The sequence below is a fragment of the Mobula hypostoma genome, chromosome 7 (genome assembly GCF_963921235.1).
Source record: "Mobula hypostoma chromosome 7, sMobHyp1.1, whole genome shotgun sequence".
In the NCBI taxonomy this organism is placed as follows: Eukaryota; Metazoa; Chordata; class Chondrichthyes; order Myliobatiformes; family Myliobatidae; genus Mobula; species Mobula hypostoma.
The window spans coordinates 168,659,490-168,676,847 of record NC_086103.1 but is presented as its reverse complement, the minus strand read 5'-3'; the positions used below and the strand labels follow the sequence as shown (position 1 = coordinate 168,676,847).

The 17,358-nt window shown below is 43.6% G+C and overlaps 1 protein-coding gene across 3 annotated transcripts in view; it reads left to right on the top strand.

Moving 5' to 3' along the window:
* slc9a7 (solute carrier family 9 member 7) overlaps positions 1 to 17,358 on the top strand; it is a 164,884-nt gene that overhangs the window by 84,226 nt on the left and 63,300 nt on the right. For all 3 annotated transcript variants that reach the window (XM_063054540.1, XM_063054538.1, XM_063054539.1), the window contains 3 exons: positions 7,447 to 7,523; positions 14,144 to 14,256; positions 17,092 to 17,197. In XM_063054540.1, the coding sequence (XP_062910610.1) occupies positions 7,447 to 7,523; positions 14,144 to 14,256; positions 17,092 to 17,197 (296 nt within the window). The remainder of the gene's footprint in view (positions 1 to 7,446; positions 7,524 to 14,143; positions 14,257 to 17,091; positions 17,198 to 17,358) is intronic.

The window sequence follows — 17,358 nt, the reverse complement described above, 5'->3', positions numbered from 1 at the left end:
GAGTTGAAGACGTGTCTTTCAAAGAGATGGCACTGCTCCTGATAAGATTATAAAAGTCCTTTCTTCATTTAGCCAACACTTTTTGAGATGAGAAAATGTGCAGATGCTGGAAATCCAGGCAACATGCAAAATGCTGGAGGAACTCAGCAGGCCAGACAGCATCTGTGGAAGAGAGTAAACAGTTGACGTTTCCGGCTGAGGCCCTGCATCACGACCTGGGTCTCAGCCCGAAATGTTGACTGTTTACTCTCTTCCACAGATGCTACCTGGCCTGGTGAGTTCCTGTAGCATTTTGTGTGTGATACTTTTTCAGCATAGTAACAGCCTTTCAGCCCCAATGAGCCTGCCTAGCTCAATTACACTCGTGGCCAATTCACCTACTATCCCCCAAGTCTTTAGAATGGGAGCAAACCCACTCCTCAACTAAACTCACCCTAACTGTCCCTGCACAACATCCATTAAATGGTCTTTCTTGCCGTCCTTGTTCTGTTGACAAATATTGAAACTGTTCATATGTTCATATTTGTTTTAAGACCATAAGACATAGGAGCAGAATTAGGCCATCTGGCCCTTCGAGCCTACTCCGCCATTCAATCGTGACTGATCCATTCTTTTTCTCCTCTTCAACCCCGGTTCCCGGCCTTCTCCCCATAACCTTTGATGCCGTGTCCAATCAAAAACCTTGAGCTTAAGTTTGATTATTGACCTTTGTGCATGTGACCGTTCTGCTAATTGTTGACTGTTCATGGCTGTTTGCATTATTGTCTTGCAAATTGCTGTTGTGTTGTCTGTTATGGTATTGTCCTGTGTTTTATGTTTGGCACTGAACTGCAATCAATTCTGGTATGTTTCACATCTTAGCAATAAAGTGACTCTGGTTCCTTGCAGACAAGGGTGGGATTTGACCCAGGTCACTGGTGCTGTAATTGTGCTATGCTAACCACTACACTACCCTAAAGGCTGATTTATACTTGTGCGTCAAACGTACGCTGTTGGTACTGCGTATCCTACGCCGTAAGGTGACGTGCATCTCCCCAAAAATGTAACTCACACATCGTGGCGACGCAGACCTCAACAACTATGATTGGTCCGCTTGGTAGCATCGCATTTCCAGTTGCTTTTCTCCGTCATGTCCGTACACTGATGTGAAATAAATGGTTGGAGACGATGAACCAAATCGTCAAATCTACCTGCCGACATCCGAAAATATTTGAAATGCATTTCCTCGTCCATGTCTGTCACGAAGAAACTCAACACAGTGGCATAGAAACCCTACCGCCAAGTAGCGTTTTGGCGATGAATTGCAGAGCGATGCAGACACAGCTATGCATGCTCGCTACGGCATAGGGCTGTGCAAAAGTATAAATCAGGCCTACGGCGTACCCCTTACCTACAAGTATAAATCAGCCTTCAGGCAGATATCCTTGCTACCTGGTAACTCTTGTGCTGGAATTTCTACTTTACAGCAATACTTACTCTTCACTACTGCGTAACCTTTTAGCTCAGTCAAAAATGTTGGCAGTGAGTCAGGACATTATTATTAATTGTACAAGGCTGTAGGCCATCCCCAGCCATGATTAGCTGTGATCATAATCTCTAAATCTTTCCAGACAACATAGCTGTGAGTAGCTGTAAACTATAATGCAGTTAGCACATGTTTTGTGGGAACTGAAACATTAAAGTATAAATCAATTTAAATGAGGAAGGGATTGTCTTTCATTGGTCCTCTGTGCAGCCAGTCTTACTGCGTGCCTGTAAGCAGGCAAGATGCCAGGTGCGCCTACCCGACCAAAGGATGCTGGTGGACTGGTTTGCTGTGTTCGTGAGACTGACTGGCCTTTGCAGGCTCCTGAACCCTGGCTGTAAAGCCTTTCTTCTGATACATGGTGTTGCACTGCCCCCTGGTGTTGATCTCAGGTTCCTATTTCCCGAACATTGCAACTTCAGGAGACATTAGGCGCAACGGTCCATTAACAGCCCCCAAGAGAAAATCTTATTGTCCCATCAATTCCCATCTACTGTGCACCCGCAACTTGACGATGGCCTGGGTTTAGAGAACTGTATGTGCACGGGAGCAGGTGTGTGGAAGGGAGGAACAGGGTTTGTTTCACTGTTGTCGCTTGGTGTGTTCTGTTTCTGTCACCCTGTTTCCAGTCACGCCCTGCCCTGCTCCCCATTGCCCAATGACTTGGCTTTCAGCCTCTGAGGCAGTGAATTTCTGTTTCGCCTCTGAATCTGCTGGGGTTGTCTGTTGTGTCTGGTGTTCCCGACGCAGCCTCTACACATTGGTGAGACCCACCATAAATTGGGGACTGTCGCTTCTTCCAGCACCTCCGCTTCTTCTGTCAAAAGTGGAACCTCCCGGAGGCAAATATTTTAATTCTGATTCTCCATTCCCGTTCCGACACATCATTCCACAGCTTCCTCTTGTGCCAAGATGAGGCCACCCTCAGGGTGGAGGAACAACATCTTGTATTCTGTCTGGGTAGCCTCCAACCTGATGGCATGAATATTGAATTCTCCTTCCAGTGAACAAAATTCCTTCCCTCCTCCCCCTCCGCTCGCTATTCCCCACTCGGCCTCTTACCTCTTCTCACCCACCTACCACACCCTCATCTTTCCTCCCTATCTGGCTTCACCTGTCATCTTCTAGCTGTCCTCCTTCCCCCCTCCCCACATTTTTATTGTGGCGTCTTACCCCTTCCTTTCCAGTCCCGAAGAAGGGTCTCAGCCTGCAACACCGACTATTTATTCATTTCCATGGATGCTGCCTGAACTGCTGCGTTTCTTCGGCTTTTTTTGTGTGTGTTGCAATGAATTCCACAGATTTATCACCCTCTGGCTGAAATTCCTCCTCAATTCGGTTCTAAAGGGACATTCTTCTGGTCTGAGACTGTGTCCTTTGGTAATTCTCCCACTGTAGGAAAAATCCTCTTTATGTCCACTCTTATCTTGGCTTTTAAATATTCGATGGGTTTCAATGAGATCCCCCTTCATTCCACTAAACTCCAGTGAATACAGGCACAGAGCATCAAACGCTTCTCAAAAGATCACCCTTTTATTCCTGGGATCATTCTCATAAACCTCTCTGTTTTGGGTACAGGCCCTTCATCTTCGCTCTAAGTTTACCTACCAGTATGTCTTTGGGATGTGGCAGAAAGCCAAGTGGTCATGGAGATTATTGTTAATTAATTATTCTGTTGGTGTTTAGGTCCTCCATCTCTGTCTGTCTGTCCTTGGCCACATAGAAGGAATTTTCATTGCTGTTTCCAGTCAGAGTTGTTAGCCCTGAGCTGAACCCCCAAACCCGGAGGACTAGTAGACTACTCTTCGTCTGGCCTCTGTCCTTTGGCCTGTTTGGCATGGGTGGCCCTACCGGTAGCCAAAGCACAAGGCCCTGACCCCAGCCAACGTAGCTCTCCGGGTCACTGCGGCACACAAGCCTCTGAACCTTACAACAAAGTTGTGATCCTCTTAGCGGAAGTGATCATGGAGAGTTCATACAAACTCTTCACGGACACCCGGAGACTGGGATTAGATGCTGGTCTCTGAAGAACTAGGGCCCCAGCACTAACCACTGAGCCATAGTGCCACTGCATAATTGATTTCGTTGAAAACTTGACTGGCCAGCTTTATCCCCTCACTTTGGTGACCATGATCCTGTACAGAGCGCCACACGACGTTTTATCCAACGGCAGAGAGCAAGAATTCTGCTCAGTTTAGGGGATTCCCCACAGGGGAAGCTTCCATTTCCATTTCAACGTGGCATCTTAAACTTTGACAAACTTCTATACAATGTCCTGTGCACAGTGGAGAGTGTACATTAGAGTCTGGTGTGGAAACACCGATGTCCAGGAAGTGATAATAAATGTACTTCGAAATTTGAGGAGGTTTATGAGAATGATCCTGTCAATGAAAGGGATGACCTATAAGGACCGTTTGATGGCTCCGTGCCTATACTCTCTGGAGTTCAGAAGAATGAGAGCAGGGTCTCATTGAAAGCTTCAGAGTATTGAAAGGCCTAAATAAAGTGAACGTGGAGCGAATGTTTTCAGTAGCGGAAGAGTCTCGGACCAGAGGGCACAGCCTCAGAATAGGACGTCCCTTTACAACAGAAATGAGGAAGAATTTCTTCAGCCAGAGGGTGGTGAATCTGTGGAATTTATTGTCACAGACGGCTGTGGAGTCCAAACCATTGGGTGTATTTAAACCTGAGGTTGATAAGTTCTTGATTAGTAAGGGCAGCAAAGGTTACGGAGAGAAGGCAGGAGAATGGGGTCAAGATGGATAATAAATCAGCTGTGATCGAATAGCAGAGCAGGCGATGGGCTGAATATCCTAACTATTCTCCGACGCTTTATGGTCTAAACTTGATTTTTGTTCAGCAATGTGCTTTGTTTTAACCAGAGTGCAGTGAAGCTTGCTTTGGAAAAGTACCAAAAATTCACTTTATTCGTATTGAATCTCGTCTGTACACATCAATACTCATGACTTTCTACAGATCAGCAGTTCAAAATCAGAATCATGTTTAATTTCACTGGTGTATGTAGTGAAATTTGTTGTTTTGTGGTGTCATTACATTGCAATGCATAATTAAAAGCTATGAATTACAATAAGAAATATATAGTAAAAAATTAAAATCAAATGAGCAGTGCAAGAAGAGCAAAACCAAAGGGGGAAAGAAGAGAGGAAGTGTTCATGGGTTCAATGTTCATTTGGAAATATGGTCGCGGAGGAGAGGGAACTGTTCCTGAAACATTAAGTGTGTGTCTTCATGCTCCTGTACCACCACCTCAGTGGTGGCAATGAGAAGAGGACGTGAACTGGGTGACGGGGGTCCTTAATGGTGATTATTTATAATATAGAAATAATAAATAATGAAATAATACCGAGAACATGAGTTGTAGAGTCCTCGAGGGTGAATCCATCGGTTGTGGAATCAGTTCAGTGTTGAGGTGAGTGAAGTTATCCACACCAGTTCAGGAACCTGATGGTTGAAAGGTAATCACTGTTCCTGAATCTGGTGGTGTGGGTCCTGAGACTCCTGTATCTCCTTCCTGATGGCAGCAGCGAGAAGAGAGCATGGGCTGGATAAGTCCATCTACCACAGTGGAACCTCTGTCAGGGTCAAACTCAGTGCTCTGTGTACAAGTATGGATTGAGCCTTCCGATTTGGAGGCACTGGGAAATAGGACTAGCAAATAGTTTGTAAATTGTTTTAACAAAGTGGACTGGAATATATTAGGTTAACTTAAAGTAATTTTTAGGTTTTTCTCTTGTACCTTTATGGAAGCAAGATTTATTTCTTCCATTGCCGCCAAGTCAAGTTGGTCAACATTGAGGTTGTTGTATCTGTACAAATGCAATGTGGACAGCTGGCACATTGCATTGGGGCATGTTGACAAGAAAAGCAGAAATTGAGCATGAATTATGCAAGAAATAATGCAAGTAACCATATAACAATTACAGCACGGAAACAGAACATCTCGGCCCTTCTAGTCCGTGCCGAACTCTTACTCTCACCTAGTCTCACCGACCTGCACTCAGCCCATAACCCTCCATTCCTTTCCTGTCCAATTTAACTTTAAACGCCAACATCGAACCTGCCTCAACCACTTCTGCTGGAAGCTCGTTCCACACAGCTACCACTCTCTGAGTTGTTACGTAACCGGCAACAATGAATATTAATCGAGACAGGTTTTATGAAAACAACCAAACATTTATTAAACACATATAAGCGATAAGGGAAAAAAAACACAAAGGAAAACTTTAACCGGAGGTTAAACAGGTACGCGTTCATCAACTCCACTCGGCTCTGGTTCTTAAAGCGTTAAATGCGAAAACAGTTCTTAAAGAGATACAGTCAGATATAGTGATAACTTCGAAAGTCCCACAGTTTTACACATTCAATTGGGAGAGACTTCTCTGGAGAAGGATTTCTTCACCGATGCATCTTTACTGCTGGTTCCGTTCACAGGATTCCCGATGCCGAAAATAAACAGTTTAAATCGACTGACCTTAAATTCCTTTTAGAGAGAGAGAGCCTTTATGCTTGAACTCATTGCGCTATTGCAAGAGTTATCTCAATGCAGGTTCTCTTCAATGAAGACTCGATAAGGTCGATCCTTTATTAAACTGCCAAACGATGCCGACTTCTCTCGATCCTTCACTTCGACGAATTCTTCACTCTCCCTTCAAAACTGTTGGAATTGAGTAAATTGGCACTTCCAGCCACAAATTTCCAGTCCAAATGCAATATCTTGTAAGAGAACGCATCCTCCGTTTTAAAAATGAAACTGCGTCACAAAAACAAACACGCAACAGAAACGGAGGCACAACATGTTCTACCTGGAAATCTACAAACTCAAAAAACCCACTGCGTCACCTGGGTCGACCCTTATATAGTCACGGGGGCACATGTCATCACATGACCTCACATCGGCGGGGAAATCACATCAGGTGACCTCCAAAAGACCATTACATCATTCTCACAAAAAAAAACAGATCTCCTTGAGCATGTAACAGAGTAAAGAAGTTCCTCCTCATGTTACCCCTAAACTTCTGCCCTTTAACTCTCAACTCATGTCCTCTTGTGTGAATCTTCCCCACTCTCAATGGAAAAAGCCTATCCACGTCAACTCTATCAATCCCCTTCATAATTTTAAAGTAGAATTAAAAAAAACTGAGTTAGTGATGGGAGTTGTGTACGTTGGTTCAAGAATAGAATGGTTGAAGGGAAGTAGTGTTGGAAATCACTTTTTTTAAAAATACTTTTTATAAGATTTATACTTTTTAACAAGCTCGTATTTTTCACACTCACTGGCAGAAAGCGGTATAGCAGCTAAACTAATGGTTTATCACATTTCTGATTTTTCGTTGGCTAAGTATTAGCACATTACCCATGTGATGTAGTTGTTTTAATTATGTAGCCTATTAAATAGTTTATTCTTATCTAATGAATGTCTTATCTTTTTATAGATTTTTCAGAGGTGACATCTTGGCTTCTTCTCTATTCCTTTGTCCCATCTCAGCACATTTCTCATTTCTTTATTTAGTCTGTTTAGTTTGTTTGTACTCTTAAAAACATGTGGCAACACTTGCACACTGGGTTGTGTTGGTTGTTCACACAAATGACGTATTTCACTGTATCTTTCGATGTACATCTGATAAATCCCGAACCTGGTTGTGAGGATCTACTATCTTCTGTATCTAAATCACAAAATCTGCTGGGAAAGAAAAGCCAATTAATTGCATCTGCTTCTAGAGCTTTTATTTGTGCTTTGAAATTTGCTTCTATTTGCTCGATGATCTATTCTTTTTTTGTATGAGGGTGGTGGATAAAGTTGATGGAACCTGGATAACCTGGTGCGAGAACAGACATAATGAGTCATATTTTGGATCCTTGTATGACTGGCTGCCTTTTACAGTATAGTTTCTATGTTGCAGAGACATTTCTTCAGGAATCTGGGCTCCATCCTGGCATACGCATTTATTGGAACTGCGGTGTCCTGTTTTGTCATAGGGTGAGTATCTCTGAAATGCGTTTCTCCTCACTTGCCCAGCGGTCATGCTTGTTAAATTAGGGGCTGCTGAAGCTCTCCAGTTGGAATTGAGGTTATTTTTGAATTATTAGATTTAATAACAATCTCTCTAACTTCAGAAACCTGGATCTGGCTAGCCGGCTGTTCTTCTGTGACCTAGGACTTCACTTCATGTGCCCATTTTAGTCCAGTGTGCCATGAGTCAGTCTCAGGTTTGCAACTGATCGAGCAGTTTTTCCCTTTTGTGGAAGGAAGTTCCAAATTTCTTCCACACTTTTGAGTGGTTTCAATCTCCACAATGTCCTTTAAGCCATAATCACTGTCAGTGAGCAGTACAGCACAAATACAGGCCTTTTGGCGGGTGCCGAACATGTTGTCCGCCATCTAGTCCCAGTTTCTTGTGTTTGGCCCATATCCCTCTAAACCAGGAGTTCCCAACTTCTTTTATGCCTTGGACTAATACCATTAGCAAGGTGTCCGTGGATCCCAGGTGGGGAATCCCTGCTCTAAACACTGCCCTTGCACCCACCTATCCAAGTGCTTCTTAAGTGATACCTTCTCAACAGCTCCTTCTGGCAGCTCGTTTCAGGTGCTCACCATCCTCCATGTTTTTAAAGCAAGTTGCCCCTCAAGTCGCTTTTGTATATTCCACTCTCGCCCCTAATTTTGGACTTCCCTACCCTGGGGAAAAGATTACCACCATCCACCTTTTCAACGCAACATGATTTTATAAACCGTGACAAGATCACTGCTCATTCTCCGACATTCCAGGGAATAAAGACCCAGCCTGGCCAACTTTTCCCTTTCACTGGGGCCGTCTTGTCCTGGGAAGATCCTCTAGCCCAGGGGTTCCTAATCTGGAGTCCACAGACCCCTCGGCTAATGGCATAAAAAAGGATGGGAACCTCGGTCATAAATGTTTGCTCTACTCTTTCCATTTGAATAAAACAGTACACCATGCCCATCAAAAGATGAACTAAACCTATAGCATCGTCGATTCATCAGACTTTAAAATGCAGCGCTTGCCTGTTAATGACTGGATTCTTTCTTAGTTTCAGGCCCTCAGTATTCTTTGACAAAGTCACCAATGGAATTCGGGCTTTCTGTCCAAGCTCTGCACTCGCTAGGTCTCTAAGTCCAGAGAGATTTAGTTCCTCTGCTGTGGCAAAACGTTTTCCCGTGGTTAGGAGTCCTGCTCCCATCACACGTTCGTCACTAGCAGTGAAGTGCAGGAGTTGGTTGTAATGTTTTGTTTCCAAATGTCTGTGTAGTGGTGATGGTTTGAGTTGTTATTGCATTGCACTGCATTCCAGGTTAAACAGTAACTCCAGACCCAGTGTTATGCCATTGACGTGTTCTTATCTCCGTTCCCATGAGGTGGACACTGTTGGCTTCAAGGAGGGCCCTTTTGCTCTTGCCCTTTGCTAGGCACATTAAAATGTTCAGGATGAGAGGAGAATAAATTAGGTGCAGACTTTGCAGATGAAGCTGTTTTTCTAATTAATTTCTTTTCTCCAGAGCTTTAAAGTGAATTTATAATGCACACTATTTTCTCCTGGTGTTAGTATCTGTTCGACCTGGGACTGCTGAATGTCTATTTAAGATGTACAACTGAAAGTTTAATTTTATTAATGCAGATGAATCTGTTCTTCTGCACAAAATATGATGCTTTTAATCTCAAGTTTATTAAATCTATTAGTAATGAAGAATTGAGCCACAGTTAGTAAGTACCAAAGAAGGCAGTAAGCAAGTAATTACAAAGATTCTACCAGAATTATTGATGTGCTGTGAAACATTTTCTAAATCAGAAAACTTGGGGAATATTCTTCTCAAAGTCTTTACCCTTTCAAGCCCTGATAGAACTTTTGGAAGAGATGACAACGACTTGTGTGTAAAATTCAGAATTGGGGCTCATTTCTGTTGAAGGATTGGAACTGTAACTCGCTGTAGGGAGCTGCATAGTTTGGTAAGGCAGCAGGGAGGCTGATGCGGACCTTAAACAGCTTCATGTGGGCTGTGTTTCTGCTTCTTTTTAATGAATCTGTACATGGAAGAACCGTGTGCATTTTCCTGTGGCTACAAAATATTCCCCCAGTATGGTGAGTCTATGTACACATACTGCTTAAAGCTCTCAAATACTACTTCAAGAAGTTTGAACATTACAGCTATACTGATTTGCAGAACTGATGTGAAAACTATGATTAATCTTTTTGATTTCTAATGTAGTTGAACGTATAATATACATTCTGAAATGGATCTTCAATAATTTAATTGAAACCAGCTTTGCAACTTATCAGGAGTTGGACTGATCCGCACGTTCCTTGAGTAATTTTATGTAATTCAGATTGATTAATTTATTTATCAAATGTACTTCAAAACATTCAGTGAAATGCCTCATTTGCGTTAACAACCAATGCAACCTAATGATGTGCAGGTGGCAGCCCACAATGTATTGCTGCACATTCCATTGCCAACCTGACCTCTAACTTCCTGTATCCCTGTCCCTAAACCCTAGTTTAGTTGTCCCCAACCACCGGGCCGCAAAGATGCGCTACCGGGCCGCGAGGAAACGATATGATTTGGCGATATGAAACGATATGAGTCAGCTGCACCTTTCCTCATTGCCTGTCACGCACTGTTGAACTTGAACACACCCCCCTCCCCCCTGGGGTTGGTCGGTCCGCAAGAATATTGTCAATATTAAACTGGTCCGCAGTGCCGAGAAAGGTTGGGGACCCCTGCCCTAGTTAGTTACTACCTATTACACCACTGGTATTTAGGGCAGGATTCTGTTTCTGTAACAGTTTTTTTTTGACCAGTTGGTGTTGTTAGCCCTTAGCTGAACCCCCGAACCTGGAGGACTAGTGGACCACTTTCAGTCTGGCCTCTGCCCTTTGACCTGTGTGGCATGGGTGACCCTACCAAGAGTCAAAGCACCGGGCTCTGACTCCAGCCAAGATAGCTGTCTGGGGTCACTGAGGAACGCAAGTCTCCAAATCCTATGATGAGGTTGTGGTCCCTAAGCCTTCTCTGACCCTTAACCCCCCTCTCTGTCCCCAAAACCATCCCTACGAACCAAAATGAAACAACCAAAAAAAAAATCTGAATTTGAGCCGCAGCCTCGACAGAGACCACTGTTTGGCACCATCTTGACCGGATTACTGGGCCATAGGGTTATACAGCATGGAAACAGGCTGTTAGTCCCATCTCAGCCACGCTGACCAGCATATCTATGTGTACTGGTCCTATTTGTCTGCATTTGACCATTATTCCTCTAAACCAGGAGTTTCCAAGCTGGGGTCTGGGGACCCCTCCGTTGGTGGTAAGGCTCCATGGCACAAAAAAAAGAGGTTGGGAACCCCTGCTCTAAACCTTTCCTTTCCATGCACCTGTCCAAATGTCTTCAGATATTGTAACTGCAGCTCACTCCATCTACCCCCCTCCCTCTGTGGAGGGCAGGGGGAATGTTCCCCCTTGGGTCACTTTTGAATGTTTTCCCTCTCACCTTAAAGCTGCCCTCTGGTTTTGGACTCCCCTACCCTGGGGGAGAAAAGACTGCGACCCCGTGCCCCTCAGAACTTTCTCACTCTTAGCCTCTTTTTCTCCAGGAAATAGAGCCCCAGCCTATCCAACTTCTGCTTTAACTCAAACCCTCCAGACCTGGTAATATCCTTGCAAATCTTAGCTGCCCCCTTTCCAGTTTAGAGCTTAGAGGTAGCTATTTCCTTGACCTGATGCTACCATGCTCCGTAGACATGTGGCCAATCATGTAAACACCCAGGTTGGGCCCTAGTGAGGGTTAGATGGACATTTCTGGGAATTCCACCCACATGTCTTCTGAGAAAGTGTTGGCCAAGCTGGGGCTTTTTTCCTTTGGAACAGGAAAATCTGCAGATGCTGGAAATCCAAAGACGGACGGACACACACACACACACACACACACACACACACTGCTGGAGGGACCCAGCGGGCCGGGCAGCATTTATAGCAAGGAGTCCTGATGAAGGGTCTCGGCCCAAAACGTCGACTGTGTACTCTTTTCCGTAGATGCTGTCTGGCCTGCTGAGTTCCTCCAGCGTTTTGTGTGTGTTGGGGATGTCACAAAGGTTTTATTTTTACAGAGAGTGTTATGTGCGTGGTATGTGCTGCCAGGAGTGGTGGTAGAGTTAATACTTCAGGGATGTATATGAGATTCTGAGATAGGTGCATGGGTGATAGCGATAGGGAGGGCTATGTGAGAGGGAAGGATTGGTCATTGTTTCCTAACCTTTTTTTTGCCCAACACCTCCCCCCACCCCCAAAAGCACCTTCATACTTGCCAAAGCTCATTTTAGGCACAGTACACTTTCTGGTGCCCCCATGGCGTAAAAACGTGCCTACCATATGCTAACATGAGAAAAATAATTCTGCTTTAAATTTTTGTTTGTTTTTACAACTAGCTTACACAGTACCTGTATGTTGTACAGCAGCTTCAATATCCATGTGATCCTTGAACTTGATGATTTTTAGCAAGAGTTGAAATATCTGGTTCAAGTTGTAACAGCAGAAGCCTCAAGTCCCTGTGCGTAACAATGTCCGAGCAGTTTCTGTTTTTTTTTTGTGGATATGTGGTTCACTACACTGAAGCCTCTTTCAACAAGGTAGGAGGATGGAGATGCAATGAAGAGCAGTTCAGCTTTTCTGCAAAGACCAGGAAGCTTCATATGACAGTGTAGCCACAAACCACAAAAGCCAACATTTTTTGAAAAGCATTTTTGCTTCTTCATTCTGAATTTCGATAATTTCTCCCTGCAAGTTCTCTTCCACCTTGCAAAAAAAAAGGGCTAATGACCCAGTCTGGAATTTTTGGATCGTTCAAATCCTTGAATTGATTCTGAAAAGTTTTCTTCAGTGACTGCAGGTGTTAAACATACTTGAAAATCACTGTCTGAAAGAGAGTCCCATACCTTCCATGCAGGAAAACTGTGAGAACATTCTTTTCCCAGTGTTTTGCTTATATAGTTCCAATTTTCTGATGAAAGTTGACACTGCACTTTTTGCTTGGATTAAATTGAAATTCTAATCCTGCAGTTTCATACTTAGGATCTTCATTTTGTCAGACAGATTGGTGAGGTATGCCACATCTCCACATAGAAGTTCAATTTTGTTTTCCAAGCTCTTTGTTGACTTAGAGCAAACATTCAACCAAAGTGTCAGAAAAGATTAAAGAAACATTTTAGGCAGCAGCCTTTAGACAACCAACACACTTCAGTGTGAAGAAGCAAGTGTTCAAACTCTTCACCATTATCTTGGCATAACTGGCGAAGTATTCCACTATTTAATGAATGAGCTTTAATTTTGTTGATAGCAGATTTTACAAGAATCATGCTTGATAAAATTCATAGGCTCAGGGTTTTGGCTGTGAGATGTTGACGATGAATTACACTATGGATTGCAAACAGACTTGGAATTTTTTTTTCATAAATACCACGAAACCATCATGGTGACCTGTCATATACGGTGCCCCATCTGTTGCACAAGAGATCATGTTCCTAATTGGAATACTTTTATCCTCAATATACATTTTGAGCTTGTCGTAGATTGATTCTCCATTTGATATTTTACAAAAGAAAATCTTTTCATAAATTTTTCCTTTTTTGATAAACCATAAATGCTGTAGATGTCTCACACAGTTGACATCCAGTTGTATCCCAAATTCTGTTTTTTGTAGCTCTGTCCATAGTTGATACTCAGTGTCTTCACTCTTTTCAACAATACGACGAGCTATAGAGTCATTACTCAGAAGAATTGATTTTAAAATACTGACATCCATTTTGAGAACAGTGGTGAGCATTTCTGATACAGCAGACATTATTAATCTTTCATCAATTGTATGAGATTTTCCACACTTTGCTATCATTTTGGAAATGTCATAAAACCACTATCAAGATAATTTTTAGCTTGCCTGGCAAATGACTCAAATGGGCAATGCCTTTCAAATGCTTCTCTCGTCTTCTGGAACAGTGTAATACCTTAAGTAGCCTCTTCAGTGTGTCTTTTATGGAAGTGTTCCTGTAATCTTGATGGTTTCATGGCTTCTTTAGACATTAGAGTATTACAAATAAGGCACATGGGGCGTCGCTGATTTGACGGGAATGGAATAAAACTGTACTCCAGGTATCAATATTGTATTAACACACTTCCTGTAGTTACCAGGATTAGAATTCAAGACTTCACCACCTTCAGACTCGTAGAGATTGCACTGTACATATTTATCCATCATTAACGGGGCTAAATTAAAATGAAAAATTAACACAAACTGGGAATGCCTGTCGGATGTTGATGGCAGTGAGTTGCCACAGTCGGTCAGGTCTCGTGTCTCAAGTTAGGGTGCCACTTACACTGACCCTCCCCTCTGACAACTTCTATTTCTCCTAATGCCCCCTTAGGACATGTAACCGTCCCGTTGGGAATCACTGGGCTGGAATGACCTTGGAATAGGTTGAAAGGTCAGCATGTTATTGTAGGCTGAAGGACCTGTATTATGTTGTACTGTTCTATGTTGTGTAGTAGTTTTGTAGTTTATTTTTAAAGATTAAAAGAAATTCATGTTCTACTTACAGAAACTTCATGTACGGCATTGTGAAGCTGATGTATGCAGTGGGACAGCTTGAAGATGGGTTTTATTACACTGACTGCCTATTCTTTGGCGCTATCATTTCTGCAACTGATCCTGGTATGTAACAATGCAAGAGATTATTAACGGTATGAATACAAATTGAAGTTGGAAGTAAATGCACAACTCAGAAAGGTTCAGCAGGTTAGTTGAGCTGTAGGTGGATGGGGATGGCATGGGGGGGGTGAGGAAGACGGTGTTTGTATTTACATAAATCACTTTCTTCGGAAGGCTTTGAACAAGAATGGGAGGGAGGGAGGGGTGGGTGGGTGCAGGGAGGGATGGAGGGGAACCATGGGGAGGGGATGGAACGGCCCTGTTGAACTGAGAAGAGGAGAAGCCTCCCTTGAACAAAAAGGAAGACTTGTTGAGGGCAAGAATTGACAGTGTCTGAACAAATGCACCAGAGACTAGCCAGAATTCAGTGAAAATGGAATGGAGTGCCTGTGGGAAGGAGGGTGGAAAGTGTGAGTCAGCACAACTGTGGAGATTGAGCTTGTGGTAGATACTGACCCGAGAAAGAAAGCGAACAAGCTTGCGAGTACGAGGAGACCGAGATGAACTAGGTGAAAGGAGGTTAGAACTTGGAAAGAAAACTGGGCGACACAGTAGAATAGCAGTTAGCATGACGTTGTTACAGCGTCAGTGATCACGGTTCAATTCCCACAACTGTCTGTAAGGAGTTCTCCCTATACCGCATGCGTTTTCCCCGGGTGCTCCAGTTAGTCGGCTAATTGGGTGACGTGGGCTCACTGGACCGGAAGGGCCTGTTTTTGTGCTGTATCTTCAAGTAAAAAATCAAAATAAATAAATGTTCCATTTTGGGCCAGTGGCATCAGTACATTGACCCTGCAACAAAAATTTTCCTTTTTCACCCTCACAGCCTGGGGTCAAACACCAGATTAAGCATGAACTCATTATTTGTACTTCCAATCTGCTACTCTTATCACTGCTTAAAGAGCAATCACTCTATCAAAAATGGTAGAGATTGCTCTGTTAACAAGATAAAAACTTGATCTAAATACACTCTGATTGCTTCTTTAATCATCATCATTTGCGTTAGACCTTTTAACCTGATATGTAAATGATGGGAGGGGAATGGCACTAGGCAACAGAGATACCAAGGCAGATGGCTTGATGGTCGGTTGAAAGAGGGTGAGATGCTTAGGAAAGAAGGCCAGAGTTTAGCATTAAAACAATTGAATATGTATCTGCTAGTGAGATTATGTAAAGGAGCTGAAGATGTTTATTTAGACAAGTGGGAGAGTTCTTCAGCATAAACTCAAGAGATACTGCAAGGATAATATCCTTAACAGTGGTGCTGAGCAGAGAGATCTTGGGGATCCAAGTTCATAGGTCCCTGAAAGTGTCTATACAGGCTGATGCAGTGGTCAAGAAGGCATATGGCATGCTTATCTTTATTAGTTGAGGCATTGATTTCAAAAGCAGGAAGCTATGTTGCAGCTTTATAAAACTCTAGTTAGACTGCATCTGGAGTGGAAAGAGAAATAAAACTCAATTACAACTGAGGGTGTACCTCCTTCCTGAAGGTATCATTGAGAAGAGGGCATGCCCTGTGTGGTGGGGGTCCTTAATGATGGACACTGCCTTTTTGGGGCATTGGTCCTGATACTACGGAGGCTCGTGCTGACTAATTTTACAACTCTCTGCAGCTTACTTCAATCCTGTGCTGTAGCCACACCACCCCATACCAGTCAGTGATGCAGCCAGTTAGAATACTCTCTGCGGTACATCTGTAGACATTATGCGACGACACTGGTGCCAAGCTGTATGGGTCCTAATGCCCTTCCCTTGGACAACATCGGTGTCGTGGAGAGGGGAGACTTGCAGCATGGGCAACTGCTGGTCTTCCATACAACCTTGCCCAGCCCTGCGCCCTGGAGAGTGAAGACTTTCCAGGCGCAGATCCATGGTCTCCCAAGACTAACGGATGTAAGCAGAAGAGATTAGCTTAGTTGGCCATTTGATTATTAATTTAATGGGTTTGGTACCACATTGTGGGCTGAGGAGCTTGTTCCTGTGCTGTAGTGTTCTGTTACGTGCTGAAACTCCAGAGTCACACACAAAACGCTGGAGGAACTCTGCAGGTCAGGCAGCATCTGTGGAAATGAATAGACAGTTGATGTTCTGGACTGGGACCCTTAATAAGTACTCAGGATCAGGACCCTCAGCCCAAAACGCTAACTGTTTAATCAACTCCATAGATACTGCCTGACCTGCTGAGTTCCTCCAGAATTTTGTGCAAGTTAGTTCAGAAGTCTTTAAGATTTACAATGCTGGAGGTGAAAGCAGAGAGAAGGGAGGGTTATTTTTGTATAATCGATAAGCATGTTAACTCAGGAGTAATGCTGGCACAGGACGTCAGCAGGCTATGGAGTGAGTGAGGAAACAACTGCAGACATGTGAAAGCATCAAGGTTAGTAGAGGATGAGGGGAAAAAGCCAGCTGAGAGAGCATCGAAGTTAGTAGAGGATGAAGGGAAAAAGCCAGCCAAGAGAGCATCGAAGTTAGTAGAGGATGAAGGGAAAAAGCCAGCTGAGAGAGCATCGAAGTTAGTAGAGGATGAAGGGAAAAAGCCAGCCGAGAGAGCATCAAAGTTAGTAGAGGATAAGGAGAAAAAGTCAGCTGAGAGAGCATCGAAGTTAGCAGAGGATGAGGGGAAAAGGCCAGCTGAGGGAGCATCGAAGTTAGCAGAGGTTAAGGAGAAAAGGCCTGTCAAGAGAGCACTGAAATAGCAAAAGTACAACAGCGATATCTCCCTCAATTCCCTCTTGAAGTTTACTGTTCAGCTTTTCACTTTATTTTCTAAAAATTTTAGAGAACCTCCTGGAACTGGAATGAAGGCATGAGTTCACTTTGTTCTGTTTTTTGCAGTCACTGTCCTTGCCATATTCAATGAGCTTCAAGTGGATGTAGACCTTTACGCCCTGCTGTTTGGAGAGAGCGTGTTGAATGACGCCGTCGCTATTGTGCTCTCGTCGTAAGTGGTGACATTTGCCCTGTGCTGCCGTTATTACCTGATCCGTGTCAGATTGTGTGCTGCGTTGAATGTGCACGTGAATTATTGAAGGAATACTAGTCTGTGTGGAAAAGGTGACATACCAGAGGACTCCTGTTTCTTCCTGGAACAGTGAACGACCA